A 19,709-nucleotide genomic window follows, 5' to 3' on the forward strand; every position below is an offset into this window, starting at 1 on the left:
ATTAAAATTCAACACAGTCAGACAAGACAGATTGTTGGAAACAGGCCGGCTTTATTGACTGAAGATCCAATCCTGCTTCCACTGAAATCTTAGGAAAGATACCCATTCATAGGAACAGTGTCACTCAGACCCGATCTGAACAGAGAGTCTTTACAGTACACAGTATCAGAGGAGGTCCAAACACATAAGAAGGGCACTCAACAGTATTCCTTAATGGGAAACACTTCTTTTCTGTTGCTTAGGCTGTTGGATTTCAGCGTCCAAATTCTGTTCTCCTTAAGAGTTGTGCCACCGCATGGATGGCACCCCACTTCTCCTTCTAAGAGATGATTTTCAGTCAGTCGCTGTACTCCACAAGTTACTCTGACATCTGACTATTCCACAACAGGCTGCTTTTGGACACATTTTAGCCAAGCAAGTCAACTCTGTTAAACTGTTCAGTAGTACTGACCATTCCGTTTAACTAAATGAAGGCCTGTCAAAGGCTCTGTTGCTTTAGAATTTGGCACTAACGCAGCAATTAAACAGATAATTTTCTCATTCATCTTAACACCTTACTACTCACCACAGAGTTTCTCCCTGAAGGATGCATTATTAAACGACCCAAATAATGGATGTTATTACTATTCCACTCAAACACAATGAAAAGACTGATTATTTTTTTTGAGGAATGGGGGACAGAAGAGAAGACATATTGCTTTAAATTAGGCTGCTGAAAAATCTAACGCTAACAATATTTTTAAGCCCTCGATTTACCTATTATTAAATACCCAAACCAGTGGTATCAGGCTTTGGTAGTCCAATATTAATGTGTAAAATGACGGTGACCCTGGATCTTTTAAGCCAGAAAATGACAGCAACAACAAAAACATTGACATAGCTGTGTAGAGGCAATCTCTTCTCTGTGTAGTTACCTGAGTTATTTGAGTTGCTGTATTTTGCTGAGTGTTCTTCCCCACTTTCATAGGCAGAGCGTTTTGACTTCTTTAAAATGGAGCAGAAGAAACAGAAGATGGGAATGAATATTCGCTTTTCATTATAAGGATTGAACTGACATACAGATTTGTAACAGCCACCCACTGTATCACACAAGGTTTATCAATGCCCAACATCCCTCTCCCCACACCCAACATGGGCTGCCATGATGACAACAGCAGCAAGGCTGTTCTGCGCTCAGATACCTCCAGGCAAGCAACCAGGACAACTCCAGTGCCCTCTGACCACAAGGGAAAGGCAGAAAAACTGACCCACCAAACAGGAAGAGAAATGCAGACAGCATGCTGCAGGAGCAGACTAAAAAAGGCTCCAATACCCTCACCAGGGGGGCAGGAAGCAGCACAGGTTGTCATCTGCGCATGAGGTGTTAACTAAGACTGTTTTCATACAGCAACCTCAAAGAGGTTAAACCAATATGCAAGTCAGCTACCATTGTAACTTAAACTTCTTAGGAAGTCTATTGCTTAGCGACAGAAGTGAAAACAATCACAACGTAGTACAGAAAAACACAGGATGGAATAGAGCAGTGTGCCTGTGGTTGTACATGCTAAACATTCAAAAGAGATACATATATTTTTCTGTGAGAGAAACCTATTTAAATATTGCTTACTTTTCGTGCTAAGATTTTCCTTTTCTTTTTTTCTTCTTCAGAGCCATGATGAGATTGAGCTCTTGTCAGCCTTCTGTGCTGGTGAATCTTCAAAATGAAGGGAAAAACAGAAAAAGAGGATGTTAAGATCTTAAATGTTCTCAAACAAGGCATATGTTTGGGGTACAAGACAACACTGTAGTCATTTTGCATGTTTAATTTTCTTTTTTCATTTTTAGCTTTTATCTTTACTGTTGCTGGTAGAGGATGGAGCTTCATACTGCGGTTAAAAAGATCCTTTTAACTTAGGAGCCACTGCCTGTGAAACTGCATCACTTAAAACAGTGAAATGCCATACAGTCAACAGCTGTTCTACAACTCCTCATACTGCATTTTTGGAAAAGTAAATCCGTTGATGAAAGCCTTTATTACTCAAAATCACTTTTGACTAAAGCTCACTTTCCCCATGTAAAAGTGCTAAGAGGAAATGGAATGTCTGTAGGAAATACAGTAAAGAAATGCATACGTTACCAATTTCTGTTCTTCTGTTAATCGCTTTTCTATGCACTCCTTGGAGGTTTTCAATGCCTCTTTTAGCTTAGTAGGAATCTAATACAGAATGGGGAAAAAAAAAAATCATAGCACAAAACATGATAAAGGAAAAGACAACTGCAACGCTCAAAACTCACCATTCATCTGATCATGTTGCTCATCTAAAGCCTTAAGTTCTGACACTATTCCCTTAGTGAAGGGGAAAAGATGACTCTAGATGCATGTTTTCCACTCCAAACCTAGCTAGAGATCTAATAGCAGGGACAAAGAAACACTGAAAAATGGAAGAGATACTCTAATAGCAGGGACAGCTAATTATTTTGATACCCAGTCACATCCCCAAATTGCCACGAGGCTGACAACACAAGACATGGCATACATCCTCCAGGAGGAGTGCTCTGGGGCAGCTCCCCAGTGGGAGCCAATGTGGCTCCCCAAAAGTCCCAGCACTGCAGCACTGGAGATGGCAACAAAGTGCTGATGGTCTCACCTAGCAAAATCAGTTTCCACAGGTCTTAGCAATTCGTTTCCTCTCACTGCAACGGATCCACATTACTTAGCAGCCTCTGCTCAGATAGAGCGCCATCATTAGTAATGCAAACATGTTCCAGGATAGGAACTCCACTTGAACACTCATGGGTCACACCATGCCCCCATCTAATGGGTGATATAATGTTCTTGGGTGCAGTTCAGCAAAGGAATCAAAATACTGATGGCAATCGCCATAAAGCCAAATAAAGCCAGCTCTCCTCTGCCCTACCCGTTGATTAATGTGTAGCTACCCACAGCCTGACACTTCCACAAACATCAGCAAATCAATGTTCAACTCTACCTTAAACTGTGGTTTCTCGGAGTTTGTTAACAGGACATCGCTGAATAATCTGTGAGTGGATGAAAAAAAAAAAAAAAAGGACTGTTATTCCCAGGAGACAGAGAGAACCACAGCAAAAATACTATTGGTACTGTTTGTTTAACTCCCTCTTTCTCCTTTTCCTTCTCTGTCCTCATCCCTAGGCCACTGTTGGGGTTTTTTCCACAAGTTTTTATGTACTGCTTTTTATTTTCCAAGTACTGCTGTAAAATTTGCAGCATTCAACCCTCAGAATGCAGCCACTACTGATGGCAGAGTAAGCAAGACTAAGTGAAGTACTTTGAAAGCTGATGGAACAGGTGCAATTATCAAAGGCAGAGAAGAGTTCCCCTAAAAAAAGAATGCCTTTTGCTTAAAAACATATGGATTCTTTAATGACAGAAGATTACCAGGAACTTGATTTTAAATTTCACCTAAACATCATCATTGCTCTTTTTAAGAAAATTCTATTAGCACAACTATTGTTTTAGCATTAACAAGAACCATGTGAAAGATCAATGAGTGAACTTAACATTTGAAAATATCTACATTCTTGTCTGTACTCTGGCAAAGGCTACTAAAGCAAATATTCTAGTATTTTCACTCTCCCCTCTGTAGTATCAGCAGCAACAGCATAAATGATTAATCCTTTTCCATCCAAAACAAAGACACTAGAGGGCAATGGTAGTCTGAAAATAAACTGGTTAGTCCATTTCAAGATACTTTGTTCTGGAGAACATACTAGAAAACTGTCCCAGAAAGAGATCTCAAGGCTGGCTCCAAGATAAATATTTTGGAGATCTTTTGTTACTGTTCACTATGTAAAATTATCACAGGCCTATACTAGAGAAAACAAATTCAAGTGTAGAATCAAGTTTATAAGAATAGTTTTTCATAAAAAAGTCAGAAATAAAACAAATTTTAAAAGACTTTTTAAAAAACCCACAGAAATTCCCCCCTTGTTTATGGGGCATTTTTCTGACCCTTTCTGATTACATGTCCTTGCAAAATTAAGCAAACTCATAGTTTATATGGTTATAATAAATAATAAATCTTATTAAATATTTAAAATTACATTAATTGCTTTAAATTATATTACTTGCATTGCACATGTATGTAGAACACTTTTGTGAAGAGTATTGGTATGAAGGGAATGCAGTATAATACCCTACATATCAGATACAGCTGGGCATGGATCATTTGTTCAACATCTTTTAAGACATGTATATTCCTGTATTCACGGAGTTTTCTTATAGTATTTCTCCCCTGCTTACATTCTTCTCTCTACCTCCCACCTCCTTTAAAAGCTGAGGAAGGGAGGAGTAGAAGGAGTTGAAGGCTGAGACAAGCCTGCAGTAACTTCCCAACCAGGAAACATGAATCTTGGAGCATGCTCTGAATGTACTGCAATCTGTATACTGTGAGATCAGACCCAGATTTAGGTATGGACAATCTGTCATTTATAAGGTCGTGACTCTGGCACCTCATATTAAGAAAAAAATAGAAGAACCTCCCACCAGGAACCGTGGTTCTACGCTCAGCATGCTGGTGACAGCTTGCAGCACAGTGACAGCAGACAATTTCCCTGGTAATATTCTCTCCTAATTGCAGGCAGGGTGGCACTGCAGACAGACATGATCTCCAGCTCAGTCATGCACTGACATTGCTCCCTTTCTGCATCCTAGTCTTGCCCCATATCTGCCCTTACCACTTCCCTGCATCACTGGGAGGACAGCCTGTAAAGAAATTTATTCTGTCTCTCTATGCTTCAGAGAATCCCTAAGCCAGCCCTGCAAGAAACCAGCCAAAACTTCTACACAACATTTCATATCCAGACCCAGTCTAAATGTCACTGCTGAGCGAAGCAAGAGATCTATTTTGCTAGTCATAAGTAAACTGATAGCAAAATCTACTGAAGTAGGTCTGAAGGGGACACCGAAAAAGACTCCTTATTCTAAATGCTTTAAAACAATCTGTACATGATCTTAATCATGCTCGCACTACTTTAATAGCTGGATCAAGTTAAACCATAGCACCATGCTAAATAAAATGCACTCATAACAGCTCCAACACACCAAGAGACAGAGAAATGTTAAATGAGCATCCATCATATTCACAAGGGATGGGTTCTAGAAAGCCTATCCATTTTAAAGCTTCATTTGGGATACACTGTACATCCCTCAGAATGAGGAGCAAATCTTTCTAAAAAGGAAGAAGGGCAAAAAGGTTCTTCCTCCTAATGTAATTAAAAACATTGCTGAGTATAAAACAAGTAAAACAAGACTTACGGCATCTGTAAGAGCCGTGAAACAGTTGGCATGCCATTCTTCATAGCTTCACAGGTCAGAATGGATTCCAACACAGACACTACCGAAGAAAGAATACAAATGAACACATTTTTGCACGGCAGGACAGCAAATGATTTAGAATGAACGTCTGGCACTGCTGTGTGATGTTCCCCCAAGTATTGCATCAACTAAGCAGTGATGAAGCTCTGTGGCATGTGTTTTTTATTATAATGTTACTATTACACATACAAACTTTTCAAGAATGTTAGACATGAGGCGACAGAATCCAGGCATCTAATTACTTACCACACACTGCTTTATCACTCAGTTTAAAAAAAAAATAAAATAAAAGTTTTATTTAAATACTACATATATTTCGGGAAGAACACATTGTCTATTTTTACAAACTACTAACTAATTGTTTCTGGTCACAGGCTGCAAAGAAGTTAGGCTGCTATTTCACAGCACTTCAGCTTAGGTAAAAGGTAAGAGCACCCAGGAAGCCAAGACTGACATTTTCTCAATTGTATACTAACCAACAAACACTGATGGTGCAGGGGGGAAGCTGTCTACCGGAATCGTATCTGGGGGTCTTCCGTATGTCATTTCATACAGTAAGTGTCCAAAGCAATGTACATCAACACCCTCTAAAGTCTGTGGAGGAACAAAAAAATAAAAACACAACTTGCTAGAACTAATCAGTTTTTCACAACTGGTTTGAAAACATGCGATAACCCATTAAAGAAAAAGAGTGGTCTTAAATTTGAAGATAGGAAAGATGAACCATTAAGACAGTTTCTAACCACAATCATTTCCCTGCATAAGTTTAGCTCAAATGAAATCTTCACGCCTCAAGCTAAAGAAGCTACTGCTCCCTTTCTGTATGTGATGATACAGATGGGATAGCAGCATAGTCGTGTTCTGTAAAAATTCATGAAGTAGTAAACTCTTTCCATACACAGCAGTTTAGAGCACCATACACTGACACAAATCACAACCAAGCACATTTTCCTAGCTAAGTCAAACAGCAAAGAATGAGATTCATAATATGACCAGCTGTCACTTCACAGGGAGGTAGATAAAGAGACAGCAAAAATGCATACCAAACCTAGGAGAGTCTCTTTCACCCCTCTTTAGGTTTGTACAAGTTGTACATACATGCTAAGCTCCCAGACGGCATATTTCTGAGATTTTTGAATCATGTTTAAACAGAAATGGCTCCTCTTACTGGTAGAGCTTTGATGGCACTAATAGATTTGGACTAACCGTGAACTTTTGATCGTTTCTTTGACAACACAGTAGAACTTGTTTAGCAAGGTTAGGAAGCAGCTGTCTCATGATGCTCTACAGAATTTATTACAATGAGCACTTAAAGGCACTGCAAGATGCTGGCTAAAAGACTGTATTGCTGCAACAGGGCAAATTTGTTTTCTTATTTTTGTAGGAAGATAATATTTTGCTTTGCAAGCTTGTAGTTAAGAGACACTCTTCAAACAAATAAAAACCAGTTTTTAATAGCTAGACATCTGCAAGCATCTAATAAATTTTCACAGTATCCACCACATACAAGGCTGATTACTACTCCCAGCTAAGACCAAGTAATAAGCTATGCTCATTGTACAGACATACAAGTGAAAAAGTGTGGTAGACTATATGCATATTCCTATGAAATACAAGACCAGGGTGGAAAGAGATCTTAAAACAACTGTAGTTTACCTCCATTTGTGCCAGCACTGCTGTCACAAAACACTCACCTGCACTCCCCTTCTACCTGCTTACCTTTGGCCTCAGCCTCACTCCAGTGTGCTGCAACAAAACTTCTGTGCAGTCAAACAGTGATTTGGAGGAAGCAGAAAAGGGATTTGATGGAGAAAAGCTCAGATTAAAGAAAGAGGGTTGAGAGAGGTTTTTTTCATTCTACTCAGTTCTCCACAAACAGAAGTTGAGGATAAAGGGATGCGTAAGAGTCAGCTGAATTAATTGTCTGAATCTTACATTAATTTTCCGAAACTGTGAGAAGTATGATCGATAAAACGATGGAAGTCCCAATAAGGAATTTTCTAGATCCAGTAACTTGCAGGTGTCCCCATCCAACATCACATTGGCAGAGTGAAGATGGCCATAAGGAAATCCCTTCTCATGCAAGAATTTTAATACCTGAAAAAAATCCAATACAGGAGCATTGTCACAAGATGCTCTGATGATCTCAAGATCTTAAATGCTCCAATACTAAAGCAGATACATAATAAATGAGGCCCCTGTTTGGAATGCTTGCTCAACTTGATCTTCTATCTACATCATCTTTGGCTGAATATTTGTTTCCATCTCACTGTTAACATTTCTCACAAAACAAACATATGATGCTGATCCTCAAAGCAGGCTTACAGACACCTCCCAAAAAGATCTGGAAACTAAAATTCACAATTCTACTGAATATTATAATTTGAATAAAAAATTCTAACAAAAAAAACCCACCACACATTCATGACAATGAATTTATGGCACATGTTCTGCAGACTATGAATTACTTCTTTCCCTTTTTCCACAAGGAAAAAACTACATTATCACCTCTCTCCCACTTAAGTTCCACACATACCAACTGCCTTTTTTTTTTTTGGTCAGAAATGGCCTCACACATACATCTCTAAATTCAACTCCCAGCAGCAAATCTCAATTTACATTTAGATTTTAAGTCTGCTTCTAAAATAAAGCTTGTGTGCTCAAAAGTTTGCCTACTTTTTCTAGTTAAACCAGTTGGCTTCAAAAAAAAAAAAAGTCATAAAGGCTGGTAAATAAAGCAAAAAAGAAAATACCTCTAATATTTGCCTTCCATATGTTTTTATTTGCTGAAGTTCAAGACCTTGAATTTTTTTAGGATTGCAATACTTCTTCAGGAATGGGTCTTTTGGCTTTGCCTTAAAAAAAAAAAAAAATCAAATATCATGCCCAGAAAAGCCAGTAATTGTCTTAGTTTGCTTAGCAATAGATGGTAAATAGTTTTATAAAAGACATACTATGGTCATTCCAGAAAACATTCTACCATTTGAGTTGGGGGCAGGGGGGAGACATTACCTTATAAATAAGGTCCTTTAGTGTCCCTTTTTCACTGAATGGTCTAATAACCAGTGCTGAAGATTCATTGGCAGTGGCAAAAGTGATTTTGTAAATATAGGGATGCTACCAAAAGAAGAAACTGTAGGTAAGTTTTAGATGACAGATTCTGTAATTCATTTTTGTTCAATTCACAAGAAAGAAAAGATTTGCCTGAATTGTATATTTAAAGTAATAAATTGGATTCTGTCAGTGGCATTTGCTCAAGTTATTCAGTCTTAACCTGGAGAAAATGCAAAGAAAACTTCACAAGGACATTGTTCAATTTCCACACAAATTAAAAAAAAGAAACCGCTATCTTTTTTTAACAAAACAGACTGGCAGTTTAGACAAATGAAGAACCCAGCCCCATTAGCACTTATACATGAGCAGCTTTACTTCAGGTTTCAGTCATGCTAAGCTAATAAATTCAGTCACAGTTTTATACAACTATGGCACATAAGGAAACTTGGCATTAATAGCTGTCATAACAGCTTCCTGTCTTCAGAAATTGTTATAACAACTTCCTGCAACTTTGTGAAACCAAATGAGACAGCACAGTTGGAAATAAATTACAGATGCAACACATACACTAATTGAAATTGCTAGTTAGGAAAAGACCCTTTGTTCACGTATTATTTTAATACATCAGTTTCAGTCTGGTTTGGGGGTTGAGAAGCCTGGTTTTCAGCCTCTTCTGTCATGTGCATCTGCTGAGTTCCAGGTCTGCACAGAGGTTTACCAGTTTAAATACCATCCTTTTCAGCCAGCCTCTCACATGTTTAACATCCTCAAAGAGAAACTCCTTTTGGAGTCAAATGCCATTTTTTCAGAGATGCCTATGATATGGCAATGGTTTATAATGTGGCACTGCACAAGAACTTAAATTGTACAGCCTCCATTGTACCTCTACTAAGATACTCCTGTCTTAAGTTCAAAGAACTGAAAAAATGATGAAATGCATTCCACTGCCTTATCCACTGCTGTCTGAGAATATCCCCAGCAATAGCATGGGTTAGCAAGTACACCTAGACAGTACTATCCTAACAGCCTAAAAGTGTCGACAAGCTGAAATAAAAGCTCATGATCTCACAATACTGCACAAGAAGAAAAAAATACAATTAACCGCAACTCTGAATCGCCTATAATAATTCTGCAGGATTATTATTTTTGCTGAGAATACATTACCTGATATTGCGTGGGAAATCTAATTAAAAGGTTTGCACATCTTTAAATGAAAGCAACTCTAAAATTACACACTATGTCTGCTAGGCCACATGTGCTTTGGCAAGATCAGTCCTTGACAAGCACTTTTGTGTTGGCACAATTTAAAAGTCTTCAAGTAATACTCACAGAACAGGAAGAAAGAAGTTTCACAGCATACTGTAAGTCTTTGTCAGACAAGTATTTATCAGGGCCAGGATCAGCCTGGAAATAAATAGGAAGAGAATGGCATCATAATAGATGTTGCATTCCATAAAGAAAATGTGATTATGTTCTGTTCTCACAAATTAAGACAGCTGCTTGAAGGTATATTTTGAAGATCAAGGAAGGAAATTACACATACAGAATGAAACTTGAAGAGGCTGAATAAGGCCATGGTTTTACAATACAAATTACCTGACCATAAGCAAGCATTATTGCCTCCTTCCTCCCCTGTATCTGATGTGCATTACTACCACTGAATGAACTCTGCCAACCCCCAACTGGGGGACTGTGTGCATTGTGAACTGATAAGGCTTAAACCCCCACCTTCTTCCTCTCCAGCAAAAAAATGTTCCCTCCTACTGCAGGCTTTAGCGATATCAGCTCTCCAGTGAAGTCTCACAAACAGCTATGCTCATATAATTAAGAGATAATTAAGAGGGCAGCACATTTCAGCACAGGAACATAAACAAGTGTTTAGTAACAACAAACTGTTTGGTGTCAATACATGTCTACCTTAAAGAAGCAATTCATACCTCTCTCACCTGTTAGTTTGTCAGTACAACTAAAGATCCGAGTAAGAAAACTCACACTTTAAAAAGGATCACCTTGTTATTTTCAGCGAGCAAATTTATACTATGGTCAACAGCTACGTCATTACAACTAAAGAAGCCTGAGGTGCAGGAATGGGAACAAATGACGAGGCACAGACTCTTGCAAACTGGGTATGCCACCAAAGGAAAGAAACACAAGAAGTTCCCACACCACATATCCACCTAAGGGCTTTCAAAGCTCTTTCAAAGCCTGAGCTCTTAAGTCTCTATCTCTGTCACTCATGCGTGGTAGTCAAAATAAATGAAATAAGCCAGGTTCATTAAGAAAGAATTGCAAATGAGATGGAAGCATATATACCCAGCTTAACATTAGCCGTTCCTTTGGCTGATTCTTAGTCTTCATTAAGAAATATTTTTTACGTATTCGCCAACCTACAAAAAAAAAAAAAGTCAGCAGCAGCTTTAATTAAACACTACTAAATCACACAGCTTACAGGCAGGACAAGGTCTGTAAGCAAAGACAGTATTGTAATCTTAGGAGAATTTGTATAGTTGGGGAAAAAAAAAATCAGACAAGTTTTCATGCATACAAGGTCTTCTTACCTATATCTTTTAATGGTTCTACCACTTCCCACTTTGGCTCTGATCGGAAGAACATTGAAACATGCTGTAAGGCAATTTCTGGAAAGAAACGGGGGGGGGGGGGGGGGGGGGGATAAAAATGTTTTTCAGAGACTATATAATGTAATTACCCACATATTAGGTAAGGTTCAATGCCAGTAGGAAGCCTGCAGGAACTCAGACTGAAAGTCAGCAAAATCACTTTAAAAGGAAATCAGATAAAAACACAGTTGAAGGGAATTTGCATTTCTAACCTGATAACTCAAACCCAGAGAGAAAACAGAGAAAGCACTGCCTTTGAAAACTTAGCTTACCAGTCTGCATTCTATCTGCACTAGATCAAAATTTCCAAGTCTAAATCCAATGCTCACAGCTAAGATTTCCCACACTAGGTGTACACTACATTAGATCATGAAATGTTTCTGCTATACCTGTAAAAGTGCTAACTTTTACATCTCTTTAATGTGCATCTACATTGCTATTACTACATGTAAACTATGTAAACTAATCAGTTCTGTTTCACTATGTGTTATTCTGCCATTTTCTATGCAGGCAAAGGTATTGTGCTAGCTATCATGATCCCACACATATTTCAGGGGGTGGTGGGAGGACACCCTTCTGGTTACTGAATTCTCCCACAGCTGCGAACACAACTGGTTTTCATGAAGCAATTTGAGGGGAAATCTCCCCCTCCTGTCACCACTTCTCACTGAGAAGGGAATCATGCCAACAAGGAGTTTTCTCTAATACAGCTTATCTTGGCATAGAAATACAGCAAAAAGGTAAGGATGCACTGATCTTTCTGCACTGTATCTCCCCTCTCTAAAAATAAGCTAGGAGAAAGAGAGAGAACGCTGCAATAAATATTAGCTCAATGCTGCACTATGTAAAGAATGACAAACTGACGGCATCTCCAAAGACCATAGCCAATGACTTGATTGCTACTAACTTCCCAGCAACTTGCTGAAAAAATGGTCTTGATGAAAGCACTCAAAATTAACACAGAAGCCACAGTGTCTCCGGGAGGATTTAAATTGCTTGCTCAGCATTAGCCAGACAAACTGCATCCTTAAAGAGTTACTAATAATTTACAACTCCTCCACAGCTTATCATAAACATCCGGGAAATGTTCTTTGCACTTTGAAGCTGAAGACACAAGAATGTTACACAAAGGGAGAGCAAAAAGAAATGAAAAGGAAGCAGTAAGTTCCTGCTTCAGTAGGCTGTGCTTTTACGAAAACAAGTTTTGCATTTTTCAATGAGTCGGTTTGCCCATAAACTAAATTTGTGGAGTGGGTTTCATCACTAAGAGGAACGTTTTTTCAGTCTATAAGACAAATATTTAACAATTTCCTATGGCTGAAGCTGAAGTCAGACAAATTCAAAGAAGAAACATCTAATAATGAAGAGAACTGATCACTGGGGTATCATTTTAAGGGATGCAGTGATTTTCCAGTATTTGGGACAAGAGGGTGTGTGACTTATTCAAGCCTTGAAAAAGTACTCAACCTAGCTCAAACAATGAGTTCTAGGAAGTCTCACAACCCAAAGTGATAGTGGGAGCTAGACAAGATGACCACAATTGCTCCTGTTGATTTGAAAAATCTCAGAACCATGACAAATGCAAGATTCAGTGTGCAGAAGACTGCCTGTTTTAACAGAACACAGAGCTGACAAACTTAACTCTGCTTTACACTCTGGTAGACAAATAGTTTCCAAACACCAACCCTCCCCATTTATCACAAACTGTGAAAAAGTAGATGTTGCTCTCACCACCCCCCCTTCCCCAAGTTCTGCTTATATAGATCTTGACCCTCACCACTCCTCTGTAAAGTAATTCAAATATTTACATTTGACCATCGCAGCATGATTCATGCACAGAGCTGGAGAAACATTATCATAAATAATCACATGCACAGTATGATAATTTTGAAGGTTGTTCCCCCCATCCACCCCCCATGCTTCAGTGTAAATCCTTGCCAGCATTAATGGAAGATACACAAGCTGAAGTGAAACTGTAATGCAGTTTTGCAATTCCTCACTTACCAGTGTAGTTTACAGAATAGCTGTTTGGGTCCAAGAATTTTTTTACCAGTTCACAGTTAGATAGTATGTGATGGGTAGTAATTACATCGAGATAGGCCTGGAGTCCCTTCTGTCTTTCAGCTATGAATTCACGCTCCATATTTCCAATCAATTTTTTTGGAGGAAGAGGTAGACTTAGAGTTGAGATCTTAAAAAGAGAGGAAAAATTACTAACCTTGTTCGGAGAGATATAAACTAGCAACCCAGAAAGTAAAAGACTCTCAGCAGCAAGCTAACTACTGGATAACTCTTTTTGTACTGTGTATATACAAGCTTTTATGTTTTTTCTAAGTACAGTTATCAGGGTGAGCTAGTCAGACTACAGCTCACATCCCACTGTGAAGAGATTACTAAGTGGAACAATGCTGAAAATGCAAGGAGGGAAATTTTTGCTGCCGAGTCATGCATTTAAGATCACTACACAAAACTTTCAGATACTAAATGGCTACAATTTTCAGCCAAATCCTTTCTATGACATTCCTCTGCCACAGCACAAAAACAATTCACACCTTGCCATTTTCTCCGGATAAGATTAATGCTTTCTTATTTCATGAAGTGCAGATTAGTAACTTTCCTTTGCCTCTACTGCCTTTATAGGTAATTTAAAGCCCTTACTGTCAGTTTTTTAAACCTGTAATTTCAAATATGGTGCAACTTTTCCATTTTCTCTTCTGAATTTCTTGTTGTACAGTTTTTAAACAGCTACAAATCTTTCAACCCAGAAATAGCTGCAATCTACCAGTGGATGTACAGTAGTTGTTTTATGTTGACATAAGTGATCCAAAACTTCAGATAAAATCAGAGAAATACTTCGAAATAGGAAGATGAAAAAATGTACAGAAATTCAAAGCATTATGTAAGTCAGATCAAAGAGATCATCTTTAGTGTTTATATTCAATTACGTCATGTCAATTGCCAGAATAAATTTTTCATGTTGTTAACACATCGTTGTCCTGCAGATCAAAGCACCTGCCTTGGGTATGCTGAATCTCCATGGGAGTTATCTTTAAGAAATGTGTATTGCAGGAATCAATTACACCAGATGCAATAACCTCATTTCTAAAGCAAACAGTTCACCAGGGAGAAGACAGGGACTTTTGGTGTTTGAACAACTTCCATTTTAACTAGTGGAAGAAGTAAAGGATTAGTTCAAACTGGGGCAGAAGTAGCAATCCCTTTCCTTTTTTACCTCCTCCTTTTGAAGAAAGGAGTTGTCCCCCTGCTAGCATTTCTACTTCTCCAGTTTCTGACTGCAAATTATGGGCTGAAAAAGAACTATAACTACTCTGAATTACAGAAGATATTAACAAAAATAATCCTATCCACCGAGCATTTTTTAATGCTCTTTTACACCCAAGGGAGGCAAAAAAAAACAAAAACCAAAACAGGAATAAACCCAAAAGCAACAACATACCACTTACAGCCAGTAATTCACCAAATTAGTTTTAACACCAGAGGCATACAAAACTTTAATTTGGCAGACCACTCTTACTTCAATTCAAAAACAAGTTTCTAAACAAAAACTAAATCCATTTCTAGTATTACTCACTTGAAAAGCATGTCAAATCATAATCACCTTTACCTTCTTGACCCGACAGCTAGCTACCATCAGAGAAAAGGACTAGAGTTCAGATGCTTTCAAACCACTATTACTTGTTTTAAAACTTACTTCAATAAGCCACACATCTGCTATTTTCAGCAGAAAGTAACATTCACCCCCAGGTTTTTGTAGCAATCTGCCAAAACACACAGCACAGGGAGAACGTTGTCTACCACAGAAGAACACCTCACCGAGGTCCTGACCTTGCAAAGACCTGGCATGCTCTCAAACATGAGCAGTACTTCTCAGTGGCCCCAGCTCAGCACTGGAGCCAGGATGGGCTTCACCACAGAAGAACCTGGGAATTAACATTCTTATCTTCAAACCACAGCCTGCTCAGGAATGTCTGTTCAAAAGCTGCAATAAAATGCTTCACAAAAGCCAGATATCTTGCTGTGAATACTGTACCAGTAGTTCACTTGACAAAACAGAAGAGCAGCCAATGATCTCCACACATCTCTGTCAAATAAGCGAAGAGGAAGAAATGCAGGATGGTCTGGAAGGAGCTTTTCAATCCAGTACACAGCTGAGAGTTTAGGGTATCTGGCTTGAAACTTTCTGATGCAGATCAGGGTCACGGGTATACGGCTCTCATTATTTTCCAAGGTGTTCAGTAGAAGTGCATCCCCTAGCCTAGACACTTTTGAAATTCTCAATCCTTACTATTATTATATAGGTACTACCAGATTAACAGCAGAGAAGTTGCATTCCAACTCGACTGCAGCTATGTGTTCAAACATAACCACCCAAACCTACAGAGAGGTCAAGTATGCCACAAGAACTGAAAGAACTTGGGGATTTACACCCAGAAGAAGCTCCAGCAGTTTTTCCAGAAACATTTTAGTTTTGAAGGAAGGAGACTGGGGTTTGGTATTTTCTTATTGCTCATTGCTTTATGCTGGTTTGGGGGGGGGGGGGGGGGGGGCGTGTTTTGCTTGGAGTTTCTTTGTCTGTCTACTCTAATTTCAATACACACAAGCTGAGAGTTTAAAGTTTAAAAACAAGTCATGGGATTTGAATATTGTGATAAAATATTGTTGCTTAGAGTTCTGGATGAGGACCGTTGCGTGTCTTAATGGATCAGAAAACTTTAGCTCCAGCATCACAAAGAGCAATTTATAAAAATCTCCAAAACACTGGGAGAAAAAAGCAATTTTAACATGCTCCTCACCAGCTACTACTACTCAATCCCTGGCATACGGAACTAGGCTGGAGGACCAGTGGTGTTTGTCAAAAACAGAGTTGTGCATCTTTGATAAAGGCTTGAAAAACTCTCTTCCTGCCCTTCTGCTGGGCATATAATGAATTACACCCATGAGCACAGCTCTCTGTACTAGCCAGAAAAGCTTATCTCCAAGCAGAGATGTATCTTTGGCTTTCCCGACTGTGGAAAGCAGAAACAGGAGTCTGAACATCAAGGGATGAGCAGTAGTTTTCATTTTTCATTGAAGGAGACCAAGTACTAAAGAACACAGCCTGTTAATTTAGTTGCACTCTCTATATCCTCCTATCCAAGTTAGAGGTATGTCTTGATGATTCTCGCTGATCTTTTCTAGCCATCCAAGCAGCTGATGTTGGGTTTGTCCCAGATCTTGGTATCTTATATCTGCAAAATCTCTCTCTTGTTTCAAATTCCTCTTTGTCCCACTCTGCAAGTTGCTGTCAAATAATTTCCTGAACTCTCCACTTCTATCATTCACCTGTATTGGATACAAAGGCCTTTTCTTTCTGCACTACATCGTACATAACCTACCTATTTACCTTCACTTTCTAGACCTTCCACCTAGGCCTAACCTTTCAGTACCTTTCATTTCTGACTTTTAAGTCTTAAAGGTCCATTGCCTTTTCTACTAAAGCTGCCTCATTTGAAAGTTAAATGAGAAGGCAACAAAGCTTTTTCATGCCTCAACACATTCTATTCCCCAAATTTAAGAGGAGCTTGTTATAGGTGGCTACAAAAGTGAAACCTTTCAGTTTTTTAAAACTTTCTCAAAATTCTTTCTCCGCGATCGCTATCAAAACTTGACTATGGTTAAGACCACAATGACCACTATGTACTGCGACGACTAGTACCATCTCGTTTCCTTGTGTTCCCATGGGTGCTTACCTAATCTTAAATCTTGGATTTCTCTGGAGCAGGAGATGTCTTTGTATTGCATTTATTCAGCACATCACACAAGAGGTTTCTAGGTCATGATAAAAGTTCCTACGTGCTACTGCACATTCAATAAAATAATACCACAAGGCAACCATGTTGCATCTGTTGAATTATGACTAATTTGCCCCCCCACCTTCTAGCACAGGAATCAGTTATAGCAGACTATCAGAGCGCACAATTCAACATCCTTACATGTTTTTGCTTACTGAGGTTCATCAAGCAGACAGCTGATTTGATGGGGGGGGGGGGGTGGAAGCAGTATTAAGCTCTTGAATTCACACAACATTTAACAGGAAAAAATTTTCAAAGTCACAAAAATCTATTCTCAAATCACAGAAGCATTTGCTTTTTATCTCGTTTGCCTAGGACTATGGAAATCTCGCATAAAAGTTTCACTCCTGTAGATGCTAGTCACTGCTGCTTCCCTCCTTTTCCCAAACACACTCACATACCCTGCTTTTTCCCACACAAACTAAAAAGAAATAGTTGTCCTAAAAAGCAAAAGAAAACACACAGTAAGTCCAGTGTTTAACTAAGAAACACTTTCTAGTGATACAGAAAACCATCACATGATAAGCAGCATCTGGTAGTGCTTTTAGACGAATATAAATAATGGGCACATAGCACTTCAATGCTGAATTTATAAGGTTGGTATGTGCCTTGGCTTTCTTCGAACCAAAGGAGGAACAAATAATAACACATAAAACCAGAACAAGTCACAGTACTGAAGGGAAAGATTCAGTATCTGCCAGTTTCCTCCATTTCTATATAAATTGGTCCTGTTGATGCTAAAATTAAAATTTTACAAGAGAAAACATAAGAGTGAAAAAAGTATACATTCAAGTTACATTTGAAGTCACAGTTTCTCTTTACAGCTATGTGAATTTTTTTTTCTCCACTGCAATATATAAAAATATCACAAGCCATTTTAAAGATATCCTTCTAAATGACATTTTATATTTATATATCAAGGGTGAAAGTTACCTGCAAGCTATTATTAAGCAAGTCAAAGTCACTGTATCGCCTCACAATCTGCAAAATATAAAGACAAAGTTCAGGAAACATATTACTTTTCCCATTAGCATTTTACTCTTCAAAATCCCATCAGAGAAAAGTAATTCCCATTTATAATCCTCTTCCTATTTTACCCATTTTTGTACAAATGCATAACTGCTGGATTTATGTCATGTTGCCAGAAAGCAAAGAAGAGTTTTTAATCACATCTTGACCAGAACAAAAATGCATGTCTAAACACTATCTTAAAAGAGCTTAAAAGAAAATATTTGCAAGCAAACTTGTCTGCAAACAAAGCATTTTTGCCATATGAGATGCAACAACTTTTCATAGTCATCTTTACTACTTCTAGGTTTTGCTGGTCATGTATCAGCAAGGCTGTGATTTTAGCACTAAGGAAGGCAAAGTGGCATTTGATATTTAAAAACAATGGTGGTACCAACACACAGTAGTAACACATGACAGGCATTTTTCCTGGAATATTCACAATAGCAGCAGACAACATGCCTTCTGTAGCTGGCAGCAATACCGTTTTTCTCTTAGTTTTTGACCAAAAGTATTCAAGCACTTCATGTTCTCAATTCCAAACCAACGTTTCCCTCTCCAGCTCAAATTTAAAAAGCTAAGAGGAGACATTTTCAAACTCTTCCTAAAAAGGCATCCTGGTTACATGAACCACAGTTTAAGAAATTACCTGCCAAGTGTTTTCTGCTGAAACTCCTCTCTGAACACGGATTATGTATTCCTAATAAAAGGAAAAAGTTATTAGAAATGAGAACTAATGAGCTGAAGAAACTTATTAGGCACTTCTCCAAATATGACCACTATCAAATTAGGAAACATTCAGAAATAGAAAATTCAGATCCAGGTTTCGAGCGCCTAGGTGAAGGTCAGAGCTGGGTTTGCTCAGACCCATCACTAGCAGCTGTCCCTCTCTGCTTCACAAAGTAGAAGACAAAGAGAGGTCCAAGAGCTTGCAGGCCTGTGAAGCACTTGAACAGTTCATTTAGTTAAGGAAAAAGATAGCAAGAGCATACTCACCACACATCCCTACTGACAACAGCTGAAGAAACCTCCACTCGCCTCACCTCCAATATCTAACAAGTAGCCCCCGGGAATTACTGCCGCCATCATAACATAATAAAATGCCAGTAAATACTCACAGCTGCCCAACCTCTAATTATTTTTGTACAAGACAGGTTACCACAAAAGCTTTGTAGTGTGCTTGAGTAACTAGAAAGTATCAGTTTCTCATGATAATTCCTCATTTATAATGCATGCTTAATGTTAATTATTTATATATTAACTATGCAGATATATCTAAATCTCAGTGAACCACTTTTGAATTTTAAGAATAATTCTCCCACCACAATTACATTCATAAAACACAATTCTTTTCAGTCTCTTCATTTCAAGCTCCACTGTACCTTTTGTAGACTAATACCTGGTCAATAGAGCAATATCGTTATTTGAGATTTATCTAATTACCTCAAGAATAGATACCAACTATTTTGTACACCTACTCAGACATCCTCCAAGGAAGCCATGATTTTGTTTATCCCTACTCTGTTTAAGTTTGAAAACAGCTCTAAGAACACTTTTGACATTTGAAAGATCATAAACGAGGCAAGTCCTTTTCCTAGAAAGCCTATAATCTCTATTCTAGATACTGTTTAATTAGCAAGGAAATAAAATTAATCTGGGCTAAGTGTAGAAACAGATACTTCCTTTACCATTTACATACACAAAGCTCTATAAATGTAGCTCTTTTTAAAGTCTTATTACACAGATAATTCCATGGCCACATAATTTACATTGAGAAACATGAAAATGGAGAGCCAAAAAGTAATGTGCTGCCTGAGAAAATGCAACTCCCAACACTGAAGA

At 38.4% G+C, this 19,709-nt stretch overlaps 1 protein-coding gene across 7 annotated transcripts in view; it reads right to left on the reverse strand.

Moving 5' to 3' along the window:
• The window catches only part of PXK (PX domain containing serine/threonine kinase like), a 41,447-nt gene that overhangs the window by 11,983 nt on the left and 9,755 nt on the right, over nucleotides 1-19,709 (reverse strand). For 6 of the 7 annotated variants that reach the window (XM_075053522.1, XM_075053521.1, XM_075053520.1 and 3 more), the window contains exons 2-16: nucleotides 18,517-18,567; nucleotides 17,793-17,840; nucleotides 13,012-13,198; nucleotides 10,948-11,025; nucleotides 10,703-10,776; nucleotides 9,719-9,793; nucleotides 8,348-8,452; nucleotides 8,089-8,190; nucleotides 7,271-7,432; nucleotides 5,812-5,929; nucleotides 5,276-5,354; nucleotides 2,970-3,018; nucleotides 2,117-2,194; nucleotides 1,607-1,693; nucleotides 915-984 (exon numbers count right to left, since the gene is read on the reverse strand). In XM_075053522.1, the coding sequence (XP_074909623.1) occupies nucleotides 915-984; nucleotides 1,607-1,693; nucleotides 2,117-2,194; nucleotides 2,970-3,018; nucleotides 5,276-5,354; nucleotides 5,812-5,929; nucleotides 7,271-7,432; nucleotides 8,089-8,190; nucleotides 8,348-8,452; nucleotides 9,719-9,793; nucleotides 10,703-10,776; nucleotides 10,948-11,025; nucleotides 13,012-13,198; nucleotides 17,793-17,840; nucleotides 18,517-18,567 (1,363 nt within the window). Of the gene's footprint in view, nucleotides 1-31; nucleotides 320-914; nucleotides 985-1,606; nucleotides 1,694-2,116; nucleotides 2,195-2,969; nucleotides 3,019-5,275; nucleotides 5,355-5,811; nucleotides 5,930-7,270; nucleotides 7,433-8,088; nucleotides 8,191-8,347; nucleotides 8,453-9,718; nucleotides 9,794-10,702; nucleotides 10,777-10,947; nucleotides 11,026-13,011; nucleotides 13,199-17,792; nucleotides 17,841-18,516; nucleotides 18,568-19,709 lie in introns of those variants that run through there. The other variant, XM_075053523.1, reaches the window with a different exon arrangement.

This window comes from Buteo buteo, chromosome 21 (assembly GCF_964188355.1).
Source record: "Buteo buteo chromosome 21, bButBut1.hap1.1, whole genome shotgun sequence".
NCBI classification, from domain to species: domain Eukaryota; kingdom Metazoa; phylum Chordata; class Aves; order Accipitriformes; family Accipitridae; genus Buteo; species Buteo buteo.